The 19,931-nt window shown below is 43.3% G+C and overlaps 1 protein-coding gene across 6 annotated transcripts in view; it reads left to right on the top strand.

Annotated features, from left to right (window-relative positions):
* The window catches only part of EHBP1 (EH domain binding protein 1), a 341,780-nt gene that overhangs the window by 131,419 nt on the left and 190,430 nt on the right, over positions 1-19,931 (top strand). For all 6 annotated transcript variants that reach the window (XM_078784234.1, XM_078784232.1, XM_078784231.1 and 3 more), the window contains one exon: positions 3,400-3,498. In XM_078784234.1, coding sequence (XP_078640360.1) covers positions 3,400-3,498 — 99 coding nt within the window. The remainder of the gene's footprint in view (positions 1-3,399; positions 3,499-19,931) is intronic.

Genomic DNA, 19,931 nt, shown 5'->3' with positions numbered 1-19,931 from the left:
TCTTGCCCATGTGGTCCTGCTGGCCAGATCTGCGAGCGGTCGCAACCCTTCTAATCCAAAATGCCCCCTGCTGGTACTGCATCAGAACGGCAGTTTTTAATTAAATTTGACCCCATTGGGGATTAATCCCAATCTTGACAGTTCAAAGGCAAGCATGCTGTTTGAAGTTTTCTGCTGTCCCTAATTAATTGCTTAAAATATGTGAACGTTGTAATGACCATTCATCTCACGAGATATCATGTTTCCATATCAATCTCGTCATGTTTCCCAGTCTGTGGGGTTTAGATGATTTGGTGCAAGTCTGTGCCTTATCGACAACTCAGTAATTTAACCTGCATTTATTAGGCAAATAGTCCAGTCTTTAAATGATATGATATCTCAAAAAGGGGCAAGCTCCTTTGAAAGATCAATGTCAAACATGATACAATCAGATGAACTTTCCCCACTTTTTAATCAAAATTATTTAAAGGAGGTAAGTTGTATGTTCATGTTGATTAACCTAACCAACCCCATCCCTTTTTATTCCAACGCCTTTTTATTTTATTTTTGAAATATTATTTTTTAATTTAACCTGTGGAAATCTGTATCCTTTGTTCCCATCCAGCAAAACTTTAATCTTATCCCATGGGTCCCACCATTTATGTCCTGCCTTTTATGTAAGAGTTTTGCACCTTCTTGCGGATTATTATTAATAATTATTAGTAGATATTGATAATAATTGACAACCGCCCAAGAGGTCTTTTCGATGATCGAGTCTGTATTTAATGTGAAAATTCCTGATTGTGAAAAATGTCATGTGACTTCGTTTAAATTTGATAAAGGATTGGAAGAAGGATTAGAAAGCTAAAGCTTGAATAGCAGTTATGGTATATTTTATGATGTCACTTCCTCTTTTCCGTCCGCCTACCTGTCTTCTCATTCATTCTTCCTTCCGATGCTCGTTCATTCATTACACATGATAAAGCAGCTGAGTGATCCATACACCTTAAAGGAGGAACATATAGGTTTCTTCAATTTCAAGGGGCAACTGCAGCACCTGTCACAATTTCCCTTGGCTATCTGTAAGGTTACTTGCTCTTTGGCATACGAATGTTGCTCAACTGTCTAACTGCTACTTCGTGCTGGTTTAACACTAATCTAATAAAAAAATGTTGCACTTGAAGCACTCACACAAGTGGACCATGTTGCATTTTCATCCAACTTAATTTGTTAATTCACATACAGTAAGGTAAGCCTGGTGTTGGCTTAGCGGTTAGGGTGCCGGCTTGGGATCCTAGGATCCTGAGTTCGAATCCCGGTCGATCACTAAATTAACGCAAGGGGGGTTGACTCAGTCTGTCACCCTTCCGAGGTCGGCAAATTGAGTACCAGCTTGCTGGGATGAATGATCCTGGTGTGTACCCTGATTTAGAATAGGTATACCTTATCCCTGCGCATCTTAAGAGGCGAGTAAAGGTTGGCATCAGGAAGGGCATCCGGCCATAAAAACATTGCCTCAAACAGGGAACCATGATTGTCATGGGGCCCGCAAGCCTAACCCCCGCTCTAGCGGGAAAGATGGCCTTAAAAAACGATCATTCATTCATTCATTCATTCACAAACAGTGAGGTCCAGATATATGCGGGGGTTATGTACTTGAAAATTGCCGCACATATCGAAACCGCATATATTGAATACTTGTGAACAGCAGATCGATGTGAACCGCATAACCCCTGAATTTTTCCACATATATCGAATTTTGGTGGAAATATGACAACCGCATCACTCTGAAACCACAGATAATGAAGACGTATATATATATTGTTGCGGTTCTGTCGCCGGCCTTCTTCCCCTTATCAAGGGGGGATTAATCCCCTTGTCTTTACTGGCCTGGCGTGAACCGAGACCTGCAACGTCCCTTCCGGACAGCGCAAAATAGGGTTTGGGGACCAAATTCTCGCTCGTACCTAAGTACTCGCGCCGCCACAGAAACGAGGAAACAAGCCTCGCACGAACCATGTGAGGTTGGAATACGCCGAGCGGTTTGTTTACACGTGATCCGCGCAGTTATAACTAATGGAACCCGATTGGAGCGATTTTATTCGTGCCACGCTTGGTCAATTGGAGAAATCATGGGAACGATTGAATTCTGAAGAAAGGAAGAACAGAGTGGTTTAATGATTATCACACGTATATACAGTTCGGGACGAAGAGACACAGAGAAATCCTTATACAGTCTTATTCTTAATTCCCAAAGACAACGGGCCTGTCTGACACACTCACACGGGGTATTGCAGATGGGCAGGTGTTCCCCAGCACATCCAAGGATGGTTCTCGTGCAGCTCTCCACGGTCCCCGGCACATCCGTGAAGATGGAGATCAGCGAAGACAAGGCCACGCAGCGCGTCTCTCGAGCAAAGGCGATATATCGGGGCGAACGGTGGGGAGGGCTTTTACGGCAAAGGCGGGACGGCTTTTACGGCGAAGGGACGGTTACGCAGCCTCGTTCACTCGCTTGGCTGGAATGCGCAAGTTCGTTATAACCACGCCTGGCTGCGCCCGCGTATCTCTAGCGCCCAACTCTTCTTCCTCAATCCTCGGTGTTGGTTAGCGCACGCGTTCTTATGCGATAGTCAAGTTCATCAAGCGGTGCAATGCACGTCCTCTCTCTCTCTCCTTTGCAAGTCCTCCCTCTCCTCTGCAAGTCCTGTTCCCCCGGCAAGTCCTGTTGAAGGCTGTGCGCATCGGGTTATATAGGCCCGCCCCGCGAGCCTTCTGGAACTCACCAGACTCTTCTCACCAGGCCTCTGATGCAACCACCTCTGAGCTCTGATTGGTGGCTCATGCTTACCGTCATCGCCTCTGCCGCCCCCGACCTCAACGCCGCCCCCTCCTTCTTAGGCCTACCTCGTGTTAACTCGACTAGTGAGCAAGCAAAGGGCAGCGAAAATGGATTGCGCCTACCAAGGTAGAATGGTTTGCCGAAGTAGGACCTATTCTCCTGTCTTTACACAACGCAGAATTAACACTGGAAAGGGCCTACTCTCACACATACTAAAACATAACTATACTACAAATGAGGCTACATGTTGCTTGTGTGACTATCTATGGGGGACAACCTTTAACCTTTATTGAGCTCACTGTACACATCTCAAAACTGTAGCAATATATATAGTGAGACCTTACTGCATTTAGTTTATCAGAGGAGCACACTGACAATCACCATTCTATTTGTTAACAAGGCTTGTTTAATTTTCACGGATAAAGTTTAGAGTCGAGACTAAAGCATTATATTGTACTCTGTATTATTATAACTACATTATAGTATTTACAAAACAAACATTCCAAGATAATATAATAGGTTCATGAATGCATAGCAGAGTTGGAGCATTAATTCCTCTGGGTCCATACATTTCACAGAGATGATAAACAAGCTGAACTCGATGGACAGTGAGGGAGAAAGAGAGACCGTCGAACTATCAACAAACCCATTCGGAGAGCCTGAAGAAAATACTGCAGGTTTCTACACACTCCTTCCTCATTTTCATTTGTGCCATTGTGATTTGAATATACTCTGTTAGTGTGGGTTTTCTTTATGCCTCCGCTGACAAAGTCACCGGAGGCATTATGTTTTTGGGTTGTCCGTCCTGCTGTCTGTCGATCCGTGATAGGTTTTCGTTACCGTGATAACTTAAGAACGACTGAAAGGATACAAGTCAAACTTGGTACAAGTATGTAAAATGATTTTAAGGTAAACTTATTAGATTGTGGGGTCAAGAGGTCAAAGGTCAGAGGTCCCATTGGGTAAAAGCCTGTTTGTTACCACACTAATGTGTGAACCAGTGATGGGATTTTGACCAAACTTGGTATAATTATGCATTATGATGCAAAGATGAGCTGATTAGATTTGGCTTCAAGAGATCAAAGGTCAGGGGTCATGTCAGCTAAAAATGCGATACTTGAGAACAGCTGAAGGGATTTTAATCAAACTTGGTACAAGTATGTATAATGATGTAAAGATGAACTCATTCGGTTTTTGGGGCAAGAGGTCAAAGGTCAGGGGTTGTTATTGAAAATCCTGTTACTGTGATAACTTGTGAACCAGTGATGGCATTTTGACCAAACTTGATATAAGCATATATTATGATGCAAAGATGAACTGATTATATTTCAACATCAAGAGGTCAAAGGTCAGATGTCATTGTCAGGTAAAAATGTGATACTTGAGAACAGCTGAAGGGATTTTGACCAAACTTGGTATAATTATGCATTATGATGCAAAGATGAGCTGATTAGATTTGGCTTTAAGTGGTCAAAGGTCAGAGGTCATGTCAGGTAAAAATGTGATACTTGAGAATAGCTGAAGGGATTTTAATCAAACTTGGTACAAGTATGTATAATGATGTAAAGATTAACTGATTCGGTTTTGGGGCAAGAGGTCAAAAGTCAGAGGTTGTTATTGAAATCCTGTTACTGCGATAACTTGTGAACCAGTGATGGCATTTTTGACCAAACTTGATATAAGCATATATTATGATGCAAAGATGACCTGATTATATTTTAACATCAAGAGGTCAAAGGTCAGATGCCATTGTCAGGTAAAAATGTGATACTTGAGAACAGCTGAAGGGATTTTAATCAAACTTGGTATAATTATACGTTATGATGCAAAGATGAGCTGATTAGATTTGGCTTTAAGTGGTCAAAGGTCAGAGGTCATGTTAGGTAAAAATGTGATACTTGAGAACAGCTGAAGGGATTTTAATCAAACTTGGTACAAGTATGTATAATGATGTAAAGATGAACTGATTCGGTTTTTGGGGCAAGAGGTCAAAGGTCAGAGGTTGTTATTCAAAATCCTGTTACTGCGATAACTTGTGAACCAGTGATGGCATTTTGACCAAACTTGATATAAGCATATATTATGATGCAAAGATGAACTGGTTATATTTATATCAAGGAAGGGATTTGAACTAAACTAAATACATGTACCATGATACATATGTACAGATTAGATATTGAGGTCAAATGGTCTTGAGGTCTTCGGTCAAAGTTAGAGTAAGTAAAAACTTAATGTGGGCAGAGGCATATCGGTTGACTTCGTGACGTCGAATTAGGTCTTATTCATGGATGGAATATATTTGCTTGATGAATAGTAGAAGTGTAAAATACAAAGACAAACGTTACCAGTAAACAGATAATGGCCTCCCCTAAAACAGCTAGATGCACGATCACTTCAAAATACAAGCAAATTGATGAAGAGGTGTGGCAGCATTTTCGAACTCATTGCACAACTTGTCCTATGCCAATATAATATTGGTTGATAAGGGTGGTTATAATGAAGGAGAACCGGGACAAAATAAGCTAGAGTGACGTCTATGAGGCGCCATCGTAAATCTCCAGTTACCACTTAAAGTAAAGTTGAAAGATTGAAAAAGTTCACCCAGGAATGACCCAATATCAAATTTTGAGCGAATTTTTTTCGTGTTTTAACCCCTGTGACCTTAAGTCCCCACCCCATGGGGCACGTACCGGGGTTCAAATCCTAAAAAAAATTACATATTTTATGTGGCTTGCAATGTTAATGGAATATAGAAAATTTCATTTTTAAAATGTGCCCGTAACTGCCTTTTTCGGTATTTGACCTTTTGACCCCGCTCCAGGACGTGAGATGTAAAATTGTTCTGCTCTTGCTCATGCTTCTTACCGTATGGTGATCATAACTACCAAGTTTGTTTAATTTCTGCACAGCCGTTTTGGAAGAGATAGCGGGACGGATAGACGAACGGACGAATGGAAAGGCAGATGGAGCCGATTACAATATTCCCCAATTTTTTCAAGAAGCGTGGGGATCAAGATCACATACAAGAAGCTTTGCAGCAAAATCTGTCGCATACATAGGGGAAAGAATCCACAGTCTTGGAGTATGGATCAGCTGGATGAGATTAAAATGACATTTAGTGGCATTATTGTACCAGCAAAAAGGTCCAACTAGGAATCAACATGATGAAGGGAAGTGGGGATGACACTGTCAGCTAAACGTAAGCTCAACGTAATGCTCAACACTTGACAACACTGCAGCCGAAGGTGACATCTCACCAAATTAGTGTTAGAACAGCTGTAGCAATTCCTGCCAGCAGGGAGCGCACTCATTTGTGTGTGTAAATCTTCTTTTTATTTTCTGATTTAAAAGGATATATTAAGTTCTGAATCAAAAAAAAGGTTCTGCAATATTAACAGTGAAATAAAGAATTGTGGAGACCAAATACTTTTGTCAATTTCAACTTCTTTTTAGTGAAAATTGTGAGTTAATTTTTAAAAGTGCAAGGTGCCAATATTTTTGGCCACAACTGTATATCTTATATATACTGTATATCTGTGCAGTGTTGGTGTTGACCCTGGTGTTGGGCTAGCGGCTAGGGTGCCGGCTTAGAGATTAACCTAGGATCCTGGGTTCGAATCCTGGTCGATTGCTGAATTAACGCCAGGGGGGTTGACTCAGCCTGTCATCCTTCTGAGGTCGGCAAATTGAGTACCAGTTCACTGGTAATTCCCTGCTTGTCGTAAAAGGCGACAAAAAGGGTTGGTGGCAGGAAGGGCATCCGGCCGTAAAACATTGCTTCAAAAAGGGGACCGAAAAACAACAACAACCACGGTCCCCGAAAAAGGCCAACCCCCGCTTGCGGGGGAAAATGGCCTCTAAAGGTGTTTTTTTTTTTTTTTGTGCAGTGACTGTGTTGTCACTGAACTACTCCCTCACACGTTTGTGAAATCGTACCAAACTTCTGGTATGCACCTATCTCTCCGTGTGTATGTCCTAAGGGTATTTTTTTTTAAATTGAAAAAAAAATAGAATTTTTTTTTTTTTTTCAATTTAAATCTTCAACCTCTAATTCTTGTTTATATTATGATTGGTGTAAACTGTAACTCATGACAATACAGCAACTCAGGTACAGTCATCCATCTATATGTCTACATATTTGGGCAGTGTCTGTGTTGTCACTGAACTACTCCCTCAAGCCTTCGTTTCCATGTTGGTGAAATGTTTTTAATAACGCGGTGGTGAGGTGTTTTAAATTACTTGGTGGTGAGGTGTTTTAAATTACGTGGTGGTGAGGTGTTTTGAATTACTTGGTGGTGAGGTGTTTTGAATTACTTGGTGGTGATGTGTTTGGAATTACTTGGTGGTGATGTGTTTTGAATTACTTGGTGGTGATGTGTTTTGAATTACTTGGTGGTGAGGTGTTTGGAATTACTTGGTGGTGAGGTATTTTGAATTACTTGGTGGTGATGTGTTTGGAATTACTTGGTGGTGATGTGTTTTGAATTACTTGGTGGTGATGTGTTTTGAATTACTTGGTGGTGAGGTGTTTGGAATTACTTGGTGGTGAGGTGTTTGGAATTACTTGGTGGTGAGGTGTTTTGAATTACTTGGTGGTGAGATGTTTGGAATTACTTGGTGGTGATGTGTTTTGAATTACTTGGTGGTGATGTGTTTTGAATTACTTGGTGGTGATGTGTTTTGAATTACTTGGTGGTGATGTGTTTTGAATTACTTGGTGGTGAGGTGTTTGGAATTACTTGGTGGTGATGTGTTTTGAATTACTTGGTGGTGATGTGTTTTGAATTACTTGGTGGTGATGTGTTTTGAATTACTTGGTGGTGATGTGTTTTGAATTACTTGGTGGTGATGTGTTTTGAATTACTTGGTGGTGATGTGTTTTGAATTACTTTGTGGTGATGTGTTTTGAATTACTTGGTGGTGAGGTGTTTTGAATTACTTGGTGGTGAGGTGTTTGGAATTACTTGGTGGTGATGTGTTTTGAATTACTTGGTGGTGATGTGTTTTGAATTACTTGGTGGTGATGTGTTTTGAATTACTTGGTGGTGATGTGTTTTGAATTACTTGGTGGTGAGGTGTTTTGAATTACTTGGTGGTGATGTGTTTTGAATTACTTGGTGGTGATGTGTTTTGAATTACTTGGTGGTGATGTGTTTTGAATGACTTGGTGGTGAGGTGTTTTGAATTACTTGGTGGTGAGGTGTTTGGAATTACTTGGTGGTGATGTGTTTTGAATTACTTGGTGGTGAGGTGTTTTGAATTACTTGGTGGTGAGGTGTTTGGAATTACTTGGTGGTGATGTGTTTTGAATTACTTGGTGGTGATGTGTTTTGAATTACTTGGTGGTGATGTGTTTTGAATTACTTGGTGGTGATGTGTTTTGAATTACTTGGTGGTGATGTGTTTTGAATTACTTGGTGGTGATGTGTTTTGAATTACTTGGTGGTGATGTGTTTTGAATTACTTGGTGGTGAGGTGTTTTGAATTACTTGGTGGTGAGGTGTTTGGAATTACTTGGTGGTGAGGTGTTTGGAATTACTTGGTGGTGAGGTGTTTTGAATTACTTGGTGGTGAGGTGTTTGGAATTACTTGGTGGTGAGGTGTTTTGAATTACGTGGTGGTGAGGTGTTTTAAATTACTTGGTCATGAGGTGTTTTGAATTACGTGGTGGTGAGGTGTTTTATATTACATGGTGGTGAGGTGTTTTGAATTACTTGGTGGTGAGGTGTTTTGAATTACTTGGTGGTGATGTGTTTTGAATTACTTGGTGGTGAGGTGTTTTGAATTACTTGGTGGTGAGGTGTTTTGAATTACTTGGTGGTGAGGTGTTTTGAATTACTTGGTGGTGAGGTGTTTTGAATTACTTGGTGGTGATGTGTTTTGAATTACTTGGTGGTGAGGTGTTTTGAATTACTTGGTGGTGAGGTGTTTTGAATTACTTGGTGGTGAGGTGTTTTGAATTACTTGGTGGTGAGGTGTTTTGAATTACGTGGTGGTGAGGTGTTTTGAATTACGTGGTGGTGAGGTGTTTTGAATTACGTGGTGGTGAGGTGTTTTGAATTACTTGGTGGTGAGGTGTTTTGAATTACTTGGTGGTGAGGTGTTTTTAATTACTTGGTGGTGAGGTGTTTTGAATTACTTGGTGGTGAGGTGTTTTGAATTACGTGGTGGTGAGGTGTTTTGAATTACGTGGTGGTGAGGTGTTTTGAATTACTTTGTGGTGAGGTGTTTTGAATTACTTGGTGGTGCGGTGTTTTGAATTACGTGGTGGTGAGGTGTTTTGAATTATGTGCATGTGAGGTGTTTTGAATTACTTGGTGGTGAGGTGTTTTAAATTACTTGGTGGTGAGGTGTTTTGAATTACTTGGTGGTGAGGTGTTTTGAATTATGTGGATGTGAGGTGTTTTGAATTACGTGGTGGTGAGGTGTTTTGAATTACTTGGTGGTGAGGTGTTTTGAATTATGTGGATGTGAGGTGTTTTGAATTATGTGGATGTGAGGTGTTTTAAATTACTTGGTGGTGAGGTGTTTTGAATTACTTGGTGGTGAGGTGTTTTAAATTACTTGGTGGTGAGGTGTTTTGAATTACTTGGTGGTGAGGTGTTTTGAATTATGTGGATGTGAGGTGTTTTGAATTACGTGGTGGTGAGGTGTTTTGAATTACTTGGTGGTGAGGTGTTTTGAATTATGTGGATGTGAGGTGTTTTGAATTATGTGGATGTGAGGTGTTTTAAATTACTTGGTGGTGAGGTGTTTTGAATTATGTGGATGTGAGGTGTTTTAAATTACTTGGTGGTGAGGTGTTTTGAATTACTTGGTGGTGAGGTGTTTTGAATTATGTGGATGTGAGGTGTTTTGAATTACGTGGTGGTGAGGTGTTTGGAATTATGTTGTTGTGAGGTGTTTTGAATTACGTGGTGGTGAGGTGTTTTTAATTATGTGGTGGTGAGTGAGGTGTTTTGAATTACGTGGTGGTGAGGTGTAATCGTCCCAAACTTCCAGTCTGCACCTACCCCTCCTGTATGTATGTGCTGAGGGGTTCTTTTTTTAATTATTTTTTTTTCAACCTAAATCTTCAACCTAAATTGCTTTTAAAAATGTAATATTACAAACACTTCAAATAAATTTGTGCAAAATAATTGTTTGTATTATGATTGGTGTAAATCAGGACAAAACAGCAACTCAGGTACAGTCATTAACCTCAGCTAAAACAAGCCCGTTCCTCTGTAACGACGCATGGTGAAGCGAGCGTAGCGAGCCGAGCCAATTACTGCTTTTGCAAGCCATTGCGTTACAGTAGACAGATCTCCCGTTTTGTTTTTACGTACCCATTTTTTTATTGACTAACATTTTTGTGCCATATACTAACCCTCCCCTCCCTCCCCTTCCCTTGCCTCTACCCCTTCCCTCTCTCTCCTCCCCCTCTCCCTCCTTCCTCTCCTCCCTCCTCTCTTCATATTCTCGTCAGGAAGGGACTCATTGTTACCCGACAACGCCAGGTAGTTTTGCTGGTATATTTCTAAATAAACCTCTTTCTAACCATTGACTGACTGATATTAATGTTCAGGACCCTCCGGGTATCACAGAAAACTGCAATTTGGCGTGCCAATGGATGGACATAAAAACCAGTACACCGGGAAAAATCCCAGAACTGTTGGAAAGCATCTGTAAATTAAAATTGAAATTGTAATTTCTATAACTGTGAATTGTGAAATAAAATAGCAATAAAATTTATGTAAAAACTGCAAACGCGTCTGTAAAATAAATAAATAAATAAACAAGTACACATACATTCAAAGTACACCGCCCCCATGCCAAATAATTAAATATACTACAGCGCGGCATTGCCGGGGCGCCTAAGGCGCCCGGCAATACCGCAGTGCACCTCATAGAGGCTGCATTGGGAGGGAGAGGTGTACGCTAATTGATTGATTAATTGTGGAATTAAAATCAATAAAAGATTATCACAAATTATTTTCTTAATCAATTGGCTAATAGCATAACTAAACCACTCGTGCTTCATCTGAAGATGTATCTTTTAGAAATTTAATTAAATAAGTCATTAATAAAAAATTAAATAATTAATTGATTCACCAATAAATAATTAATCGATTAAATGATTAATCAATAAATCAAAAATATCCTTGATAGCCACATCACTTGGTCACTGTCATGTCCAAATATTAGCTTCCCAGCTCAAAAGGTGCCTGAGATATTGGCCAAATGAGAAAGAAAATAAATAAATGATTAATAATGAAAATAAATAAATAATAATCATTGAAAAATTGCATTATCAATCAATTCGGTCACAGACGACATAAACCACCACCATTTCATCAGAATCTGTAACTGGGGGAAAAAAAAAAAAAAATTGTCATTAATCAAATAATTAAATAATTAATTGATTAATTGATTAATTAATAATTGATTAATCAATAAATCAAAAATATCCTTGATAGCCACATCACTTGGTCACTCATGTCCAAATATTAGCTTCTGAGCTCAAAAGGTGCCTGAGATATTGGCCAAATGAGAAAGAAGATAAATAAATGATTAATAATGAAAATAAACAAATAATAAATCATAAAAAAATTAAATTATTAATCAATTCGGTCAGAGAACAAATAAACCACCACCATTTCATCAGAATCTGTAACTTTAAAAAAAAAAAAATTTTGGTCATTAAGCAAATAATTAAATAATTAATCGATTAATTGATTGATTAATTAATAAATCAAAAATAGCCTTTGCAGCCAAATCACCTGGTCATTGGCATGTCCAAATATCAGCTTCCTAACTCAAAAGGTGCCTGAGTTAATGGTCAGAAGAGAAAGGAAATTTATTTAATTAAATAAGTACTTAATTAATCGCTAATAATTAAATAACTCCTCAATTTATTGATTAATCAAAAAAAAAAATACCGTTTTTGACAAAGGACTTGCTCACTATTGTGCCGAAATTTCAGCTTCCTCGCTTAAAGGATGGCTGAGATATCGTCCGGACAAACAAACAAGAAAGAAAATAAGAAAGAAAACAAGAAAACAAGAAAGAAACCAGAGTGAAAACTGAGTACTCTCTTTCAGCGTGCGTCACTGCCGAGCCCCCTTTGGTGCCCGGCAATGACGATTTGCAATGCCTGGAGATGGCATAGGAAAGGAGCGGTGTACAACAAACAACGAGAGTGAAAACTGAGTACTCTCTTTCAGCGTGCGTCACTGCCGAGCCCCCTTCGGTGCCCGGCAATGACGATTTGCAATGCCTGGAGACGGCATAGGAAAGGTGCGGTGTACAATAAATAAACCTGAATTGATATTTAGCAGCAGGTTGGTGATGCTTGCCTATAATAATGGAGCTTATATTTATTATGTACCTACATACGAAGCACGGCTTGTTATTGCTTACACAACGTGTTAGTACACACCACTAGTATATATATGTGTATGTGTCTGTGTGTGTGTGTATGTGTATATATATATATATATATATATCTATAATTCCAGTAATCTCTGTGTGTATGTGTGTGTGTCTGTGTGTGTGTGTGTGTGTGTGTGTGTGTGTGTTTGTCTGTGACCGCTGTTTCTCGACAACCACGGGTCCGATATACTTGAAACTTGCCAGGTATATTGCTGGGGACCCGAGGATGTGCATTTTCAAGGTTTGAAATTAATCGGACAAGTGGTTCCCAAGGTATGGTCACCGTACTCGCAAGCCGTTCGCTTTGGCTTTGCGAATGGACCAAACCATTTCATGTAAATAGAGGGGGGGGGGGAGGGGTTCTACCGTACTCGCAAGCCGTTCGCTTTGGCTTTGCGAATGGACCAAACCATTTCATGTAAATAGAGGGGGGGGTTCTGTGGTCGTTACTGCCACGTGGTTTCAAAGTTTTTTTTTGTTGTTGTTGTTTGCACGCATGTTTTTTTGCACCCACGTACGGGCACGCCCTAGTATATATATATATATATATATATATATATATATATATATATATATAGATATATAGATATATACACATACATATCTATATCTATCTGTAATTCCAGTAATCTCTGTCTGTGTGTATGCGACCGCTGTTTCTCGACAACTACCGGTCCGATATACTTGAAACTTGCCAGGTATATTGCTGGGGACCCGAGGATGTGCCTTTTCAAGGTTTCATATTAATCGGACAAGTAGTTACCGAGCTATGTCCAAAAAACGATTCAACCAATCAGAGAGCAGCGAGTTATCACGTGTGCCGAACGTGGCGAACAGACTCTGCCTCGGACGGCACATTTGAGAGCGTATTCATTTATTTCACGTTGGCAAACTATGTTGCCGTTAAACTATGTTTTAAAACTAATTAAAACTATTTTGCGATTCATCGTAACTGCGATATGCGACCTTCCGGAGCTCCTGTGAGAGCGTGCGCCATTACGGATAGTAATTCTATTAAAAACATAAAAACATTGTCCCAATTCAAGGTTTCATATTAATCGGAGAAGTAGTTACCGAGCTATGGCGATTTCTTTACCAAACTCCGCAAGCCGTTCGCTTTGGACCAAACCATTTCATGTAAATAGAGGGGGGGGGATTGTCACCGTACTCGCAAGCCGTTCGCTTTGGACCAAACCATTTCATGTAAATAGAGGGGGGGGATATAATTTTAGATATAGATATAGTACGGGCATGCCCTAGTATATAAAACACAGTTTGTGTGTGTGTGTGTGTGTGTGTGTGTTTGTGTAATGTTACCGATAGACTCCTAAACGGAGAGGCTCACGTACTTGATATTTGGCACAAACATGGCCATTGAGCCTGGGAAGAACATGGCCGACCTAAAAATTTATTTCATAATATTTTTTTTACCATATTTTTACCTCAGCGCATTTCAGCGAGGTATATTATGACCGGAATGGCAGAGCAGCGCGCTGATTCGCTCAGAGCAGCGCGCTGATTCGCTCAGAGCGATCACGTGATGTTCCAACTTTGCCACCATAATCTCACAGTTATGCGTTCGCACGTAATTCAGTTTTTTCACATTTCAGCGAGGAACATTGCCATTCACACCCCTCCTCCCCCTCCCCCCCCTCCCCCTCCCCTCCCCTTCCTCCTCCCTCCCCCTCCCCCTCCCACTCCCCCCCTCCCCCCTCCCACTCCCCCCTCCCCTCCCCTTCCTCCTCCCTCCCCCCTCCCCCCTCCCACTCACCCCTCCCCCCCTCCCACTCCCCCCTCCCCCCTCCCACTCCCCCCCTCCCACTCCCCCCCTTCCCCCTCCCCCTCCCCTCCCCCATCACCCTCCCCCTCCCCCCTCTACTCCCTTCCCCCCCTCCCCTCCCCCTCCCACTCCTCTCCTCTCCTATCCCTCCCCCTCCCCCTCCCCCCCTCTTCTCCCTCACGTTTATACACGGAATGCCGGGTACTCCCCCCCCCCTCTTCACCCCTCACCCCCTCTCCTCCCCTCCCCCCTCTCCTCCCCTCCCCCCCCGTTCCCCTCCCCTCCTCTTCCCCCCTCCCCTCCCCTCCCCCGCCCGGCAATGCCGTGTACTACCCCCCCCCTCTTCTCCCCTCCCCCCTCCCCCCTCCCCCACCCCTCCCCCCTCCCTCCCCCCTCCCCATCCCACTCTCCCCCTCCCACTCACCCCTCCCCCCTCCCCCTCCCCCTCCCCCTCCCCCATCACCCTCCCCCTCCCCCCTCACCCCTCCCCCTCCCCCTCCCCCTCCCCCTCCCCCATCACCCTCCCCCTCCCCCCTCTCCTCCCCCCCCTTCTCCTCCCCTCCCCCTCCCCCCTCTTCTCTCCTCACCCCCTCTTCTCCCCTCCCCCCCCCTCTTCTCCCCTTCCCCCCGTTCCCCTCCCCTCCCCTTTCCCCTCCCCTCCCCCGCTCGGCAATGCCGGGTACTTCTGCTAGTATATATATATTGTTGCGGATCTCGAATTACGGCGCTCCCCTTACCGAGGGGGGTTTAATCCCCTCGTCTATTAAGCTGGCCGTCCGAGTCCTAGAAGATATCGCGCTCCTTTGCGGGGTTGAGATTGACCCGGGTGACTGGTCAACGGGTTCCCAGATACCTTTGCCAACCTCTCCGCAAAGCAGGACGATACTTCTGCTCGAGCCACGGACAAGATGGAAGATTGCCGAGCGGTTTAGCAATCCGAAGCTCGAGCCGTTAGCAATAAAACTAACCTGATTCTGAGCGGTTCTAATCATGCCACAGGTACTCAATGGGGAAAAGACAAAGACGATCGGACGATAGGAAACCAAAAGGTAAGGAAAGAACAAATATGATTTATTAACTACACTACAAGAGGAAACGAAAGGCAGCAAGAATATACAAAAGGAGGAAATAAAAGGACATAGGGCAACCTTATACACTCTTATATAACACGCCCACGACAATGCAAACACACTTACACGAATGGGGTGGTGGTGGTGGGAAGGAAGAGAAGGGTCCAAGCAGATGGTTCCAGGCTCCGGGTCCGCCGTGAAGAATGGCAGGCAGCTGGTGTTGTTGGCGCGCGACCGGACCTTATAATTATGCGGGGGACTGGGATGCCGCGTACGTAATCGTCGTGCCAACTCTCTCTCGCCCAACGTTCGTCTCAGAGGGTACCCTCGCGCAGGTCGCTCCAACAATTTGACAATCAATCGAGCGCTCCCCGCGCAGTTCGTTCACAATCAGCATCCCCCGGCGCAGTCCGTTACGATCAGCATCCCCCGGCGCAGTCCGTCAAAGGGCTTCGCGCTTATATGATCGTGCGTTGCAAATCAAGCCGCCTTCATAGGGCTACGCCTACTAACGAGCTCACCTCAGCCCTGGTTGGTCAGCGAGGGCTCACTGGCTCCACCCTCGACGGCTCTTGGGCGAGGCCACACCTCTTCCCGTGGCTCTGCCCCTTCTTTCCTCGAGCCGACCGCATGTTCAATGGCGTTTGGAGCGAGCGCTAAGGCAGCGACGACGGCAATAAGATTATGTGAGAGCATTAGGAAGGACAAGCCCCGCCTGTAGGTGCTACTGGCACTTTGGAGAGAGAGAGAGAGATTGGGGGTAATTGAAGGGGCCTAGGTTATTTGATTAATACAACGCAGAGTCAAACTATTGGGAACAGATCCTTACCTGAAACACATACTAATGAGATAACTAAAGAAGAAGCCTATGGTGTCCTACGTGTTGCAATATGACCTAACTAGAGTGCGACCTTTGACCTTTACCAAAAATGGGAATATTTACAGGGGATTATTTATAAGGGAATATTACAGATATTTACAAAGTGGAGGGTTCTAAAAACCGCAATATATATATATATATATATATATATATATATATATATATATATATATATATATATATATATATATATATATATATACAGTATATATATATATATATATATATATATATATATATATATATATATATATATATATATACATGTATATATACATGTATATATATATATATATATATATATATATATATATATATATATATATATATATATATATATATATATATATATATATATATATGTAAGTATATATATATGTGAAGAAGCAGCTCTTCGTTTGGAAAAGAAGTCCACAAATAGCCTGAAAAATGACGCAGCTTTATTAAAAACCAACTTATACAGATCCGGAAGAAGCCAAGACATCTACAGCAAGAGCCAGTCTCATGCCAAGTCAAGCCTTCCTGAAAACACATTGATTCCCAGTCCATTTATATAGGGACACGTTTTATCAGGAAATCTCCGAGGGAACAAACAAAACTGGGAGAGGTTCCTCCCCGGTGGGCCAAGCCCCCACCGTCATCCGCTCTGTTATTCGGGGGAGTCAGCCCTTCCTTATCATTCGGACCAGATATAGTTTCAAAAGCTCCGAGGTGACGAAAATGTAACTCACAGAGAGAAGAGTGCATGCTTGGCCAAACAAACCCATATATTTTATGGGTTTGTTTACATGAGTAATTCAAAGCATGTTTATACAGAGTCATGCGTTGCTGTGATTAATACAAAATATATATGGTTAAAAACAATAGGTTTATGTCTGCAATCTAATCATTCTACTAGCGTTACACAAAATCACGCGCATGTGAGCGTGGTTTTACGACCGGCCTTATCTAGCCTCGAAAAAGCACACGTATACAATTTGTCCAGCATGACCTCAGCGAGCCTTTCCTCATCCAAAACTAAAACGAAGCAAAAACCCTTTATTAACTTTATGAAAATAGCATTTTTAAACAACATTTAAATCATAACACATTAGCAACCAACGTCTATAACTGAACTTTAGGCAATATCAAATCTACTACTTGACATTCCTTCCTCTTGTCTCGTCGAGACAAAGTATCTTAAGAGACAACGTGCCACATCGGGCTTTATTGAAAAATAATTGTGTAATGCGGGTATTGAAAAAATAATTGTGTAATGCGGGTATCTCCCAAGGGCATATCGTGCGCCCAAAGCGCCTCGCCCGTGCATTTGGCGAACGTGTCGTGTGGTGCGTGCTCGGAGCCTGAGGGCTCAGAACATGAAAGTCCATTAACGTTTCGGATCCACAACGAAGGTGTCTGGTCCAGATGAGGTTCTGCTCCGCCAGAGGGCCCGTCACCTCCCCTGCGGAACTTGCTCCCCCCACCCTTTGCAGACTCAGTCCTTGCAGATCTTCGAAGTTAATCAACGATCATGCCCATGAGGTCCCTCACGTGCTGCTGTTCTGGGGAATACATAGTATTGTCAGTATCTTGTGTCTCAATTTCCTGGTCAGGGTACAGAGCGTAAAAATCCGATTCACTTGAAGCATTTGAACTTAATACATATGAAGAAAAGAGAGGGACTTCCTTTATGTCAAAGTCTCCCATGGGCGCCTGGTCGGCTTGCGGGTCTAGGACATCCGCGTCGGGTCCCTCGACCGCCAGACCCAGCGTCGCAATCAGATCCATAGTTGGGTTGAAAGGGGGCGTGCAGCTGTCAGTTTGTAATACATAAGCAGCGTTAGCCAGTACACGCAAGGGGTTTATAGCACAAGTATCACAGTCATCACATACACCGTTACAGGCAGCAGCCAGTTCCCACATGGGATCCGCACAAGTATCACAGTCATTACAAAATTCAATGCAATTTTCTGGAGCGCCGGTCGCAACTGCCTTGTTGAAGGACCCGTTCAGGTCGACGGCCTCTGTGGTCAGAGCCATAGTCGTTGTCGGCGGCTTCTTCACTTTCCATCCTGTAAAATACTTTCTCATACAGAGGAGGACTAGAGATTTCATTAGTGCCCCCCAAATTACTACCCCGATTATCACAGCCAGTGCGGTCAATAACCACTTCACTATGGTGCCCGTCCATCCCTGGAACCAGTCAGTGAGCCAGCTAAATGTATAAGAATTTTCGCGCGCGATCCGATCGATCGTCAGGGCGTGGCTAGTTTCCCTTAGTCTCACTATTGCGGCTGACACTCCTTCAGATGGATCGGGTATGTAAGTGCAACATTTTCCCTCTATAATTCCGCATACCCCTCCTTTCTCTGCCAAGAGCATGTCCAAAGCCACCCGATTCTGCATCACCATTGTACGCATGTGAATCACCGTATCCAATAGTATGTCATGAGCCGTAGCGGTGTCGTTTGCCACCTTTTCTAGGGCCAAAGCCAATTTGTCTATCCGGAAACTATCCATGACTGTGCCCGCTCCTGGGAAGAAGAAACCAAACACCTTTTCCCATAGACTCCCGTGTAGTTTAGTGGTTCCATCTTCGTTCATGACTGACCTCTTATAACGCCTGTCCAAGGACTTTGGGTCTAGCTCATCCAGTATCTCAACGTCAGGAAGGACTGAACCCAGATAACATGTGCCCCCCCAATTATTTGGTAAATAGGGGTAAGCCTTGTCGCCGCATATAAACATTGTCCCATGGGGTGGGACCAGGTGGGTGGATAAGCACTGGAGTCCCTTTACCACCCCATTAATCCTACTAACCCCCCTAGAGAATGTTATAGCCGTTATGTTGTGGTTGTGTTTATCTTGCAGTACTATTCGTAATGTAATCCCCGAGCTCCCTTGTCCCAGCTTCCCGGGGAGAGTGTAGGCGCATTCTGATTCTCCCATACGCAAGTGGCCGGAACCCTGGAGGCAGACCCTCCCTTTCTGTGGTTTGACCCAGACGGGGGCAGGCCTCTCGGCCACATGGGCAATCATTGACGGGCGATAATTAAATTGTCGATTGCAACTCTTGCCATTGTCAACCCCTTCTCTTTCCAGCGTGGTGACTAAACATGGGGAATCGATAGGTTGTGAGCAGAGGTCATTGAGGGACAAGGGTAGCACTATCATGTGTATTCCTGTGGTGCCTGCTTGGGGAAAGCGCATGCACGACCAGCAGTGTGTCCTATTTTGAATTGTTGCCACTTCCCTGGCCACTTTCCAATATGTGTTTTCACCCTTCTTTGGGGCCTTATTCTGGGGTTGTGGCGTGAGTATGTATTCGATGCATGGTATGTAGTTCTTTTCGCCACCGGCCGCGCCAGGGGTCCAGACGCTGCACCGGACCTGCATAGTCATGCCTTTCTCTAGGCGCGTGCGTGTTTGTAGCTTAAAATCAGGGGTTCCCCATTGGTATCCTGGTTGGGCCAAGGTCTTAATGCTAGCTTGCCCGTCTTCCCGGAACTCTCGTTGCTTTTGTAGTACCATGCCAACGCGTCCAGGCCCTGCCGACAGTGCTAGCCAATTTATGTTCACCCAATTTGTGTGCAGGGCTTTCTGTTCGAAACATGGTAGTGATACTCTTTGTCCCCATGTTACGGTGAGGTGTCGGGTTTCGTTTTCGCATCTATTGGAATCGGAGTTTCCCCTAGCTGCTGTCGCTATCAATAGTATTGTACCTATGATTAGGCCCATCCTTACTGTGGTTGCTGTGGTGTAGTGTCTGGTGCTTGTATGGCCAACTTACAGTGCGTGGCGTGGATCCACGAGGTCTTGCCCTCGCAAAAGACTGCCGTTGGTGTAGTCAGCAACACCTGGACTGGTCCCTTCCACCTTGGTTCCAAGGCGTTCTTGCAGGTGAAGTGCTCCACGAACACCTGGTCTTTTTCCTCTGGTGGAACACCTGGTCCACAAGTCTCCTGGGAACGCCTGGTCCACAGG

Source organism: Myxine glutinosa, chromosome 9, assembly GCF_964187855.1.
Source record: "Myxine glutinosa chromosome 9, kmMyxGlut1.1, whole genome shotgun sequence".
NCBI lineage: Eukaryota > Metazoa > Chordata > Myxini > Myxiniformes > Myxinidae > Myxine > Myxine glutinosa.
Note: the sequence above shows the minus strand (reverse complement) of the source record. Positions and strands in the feature narration are given on the sequence as shown.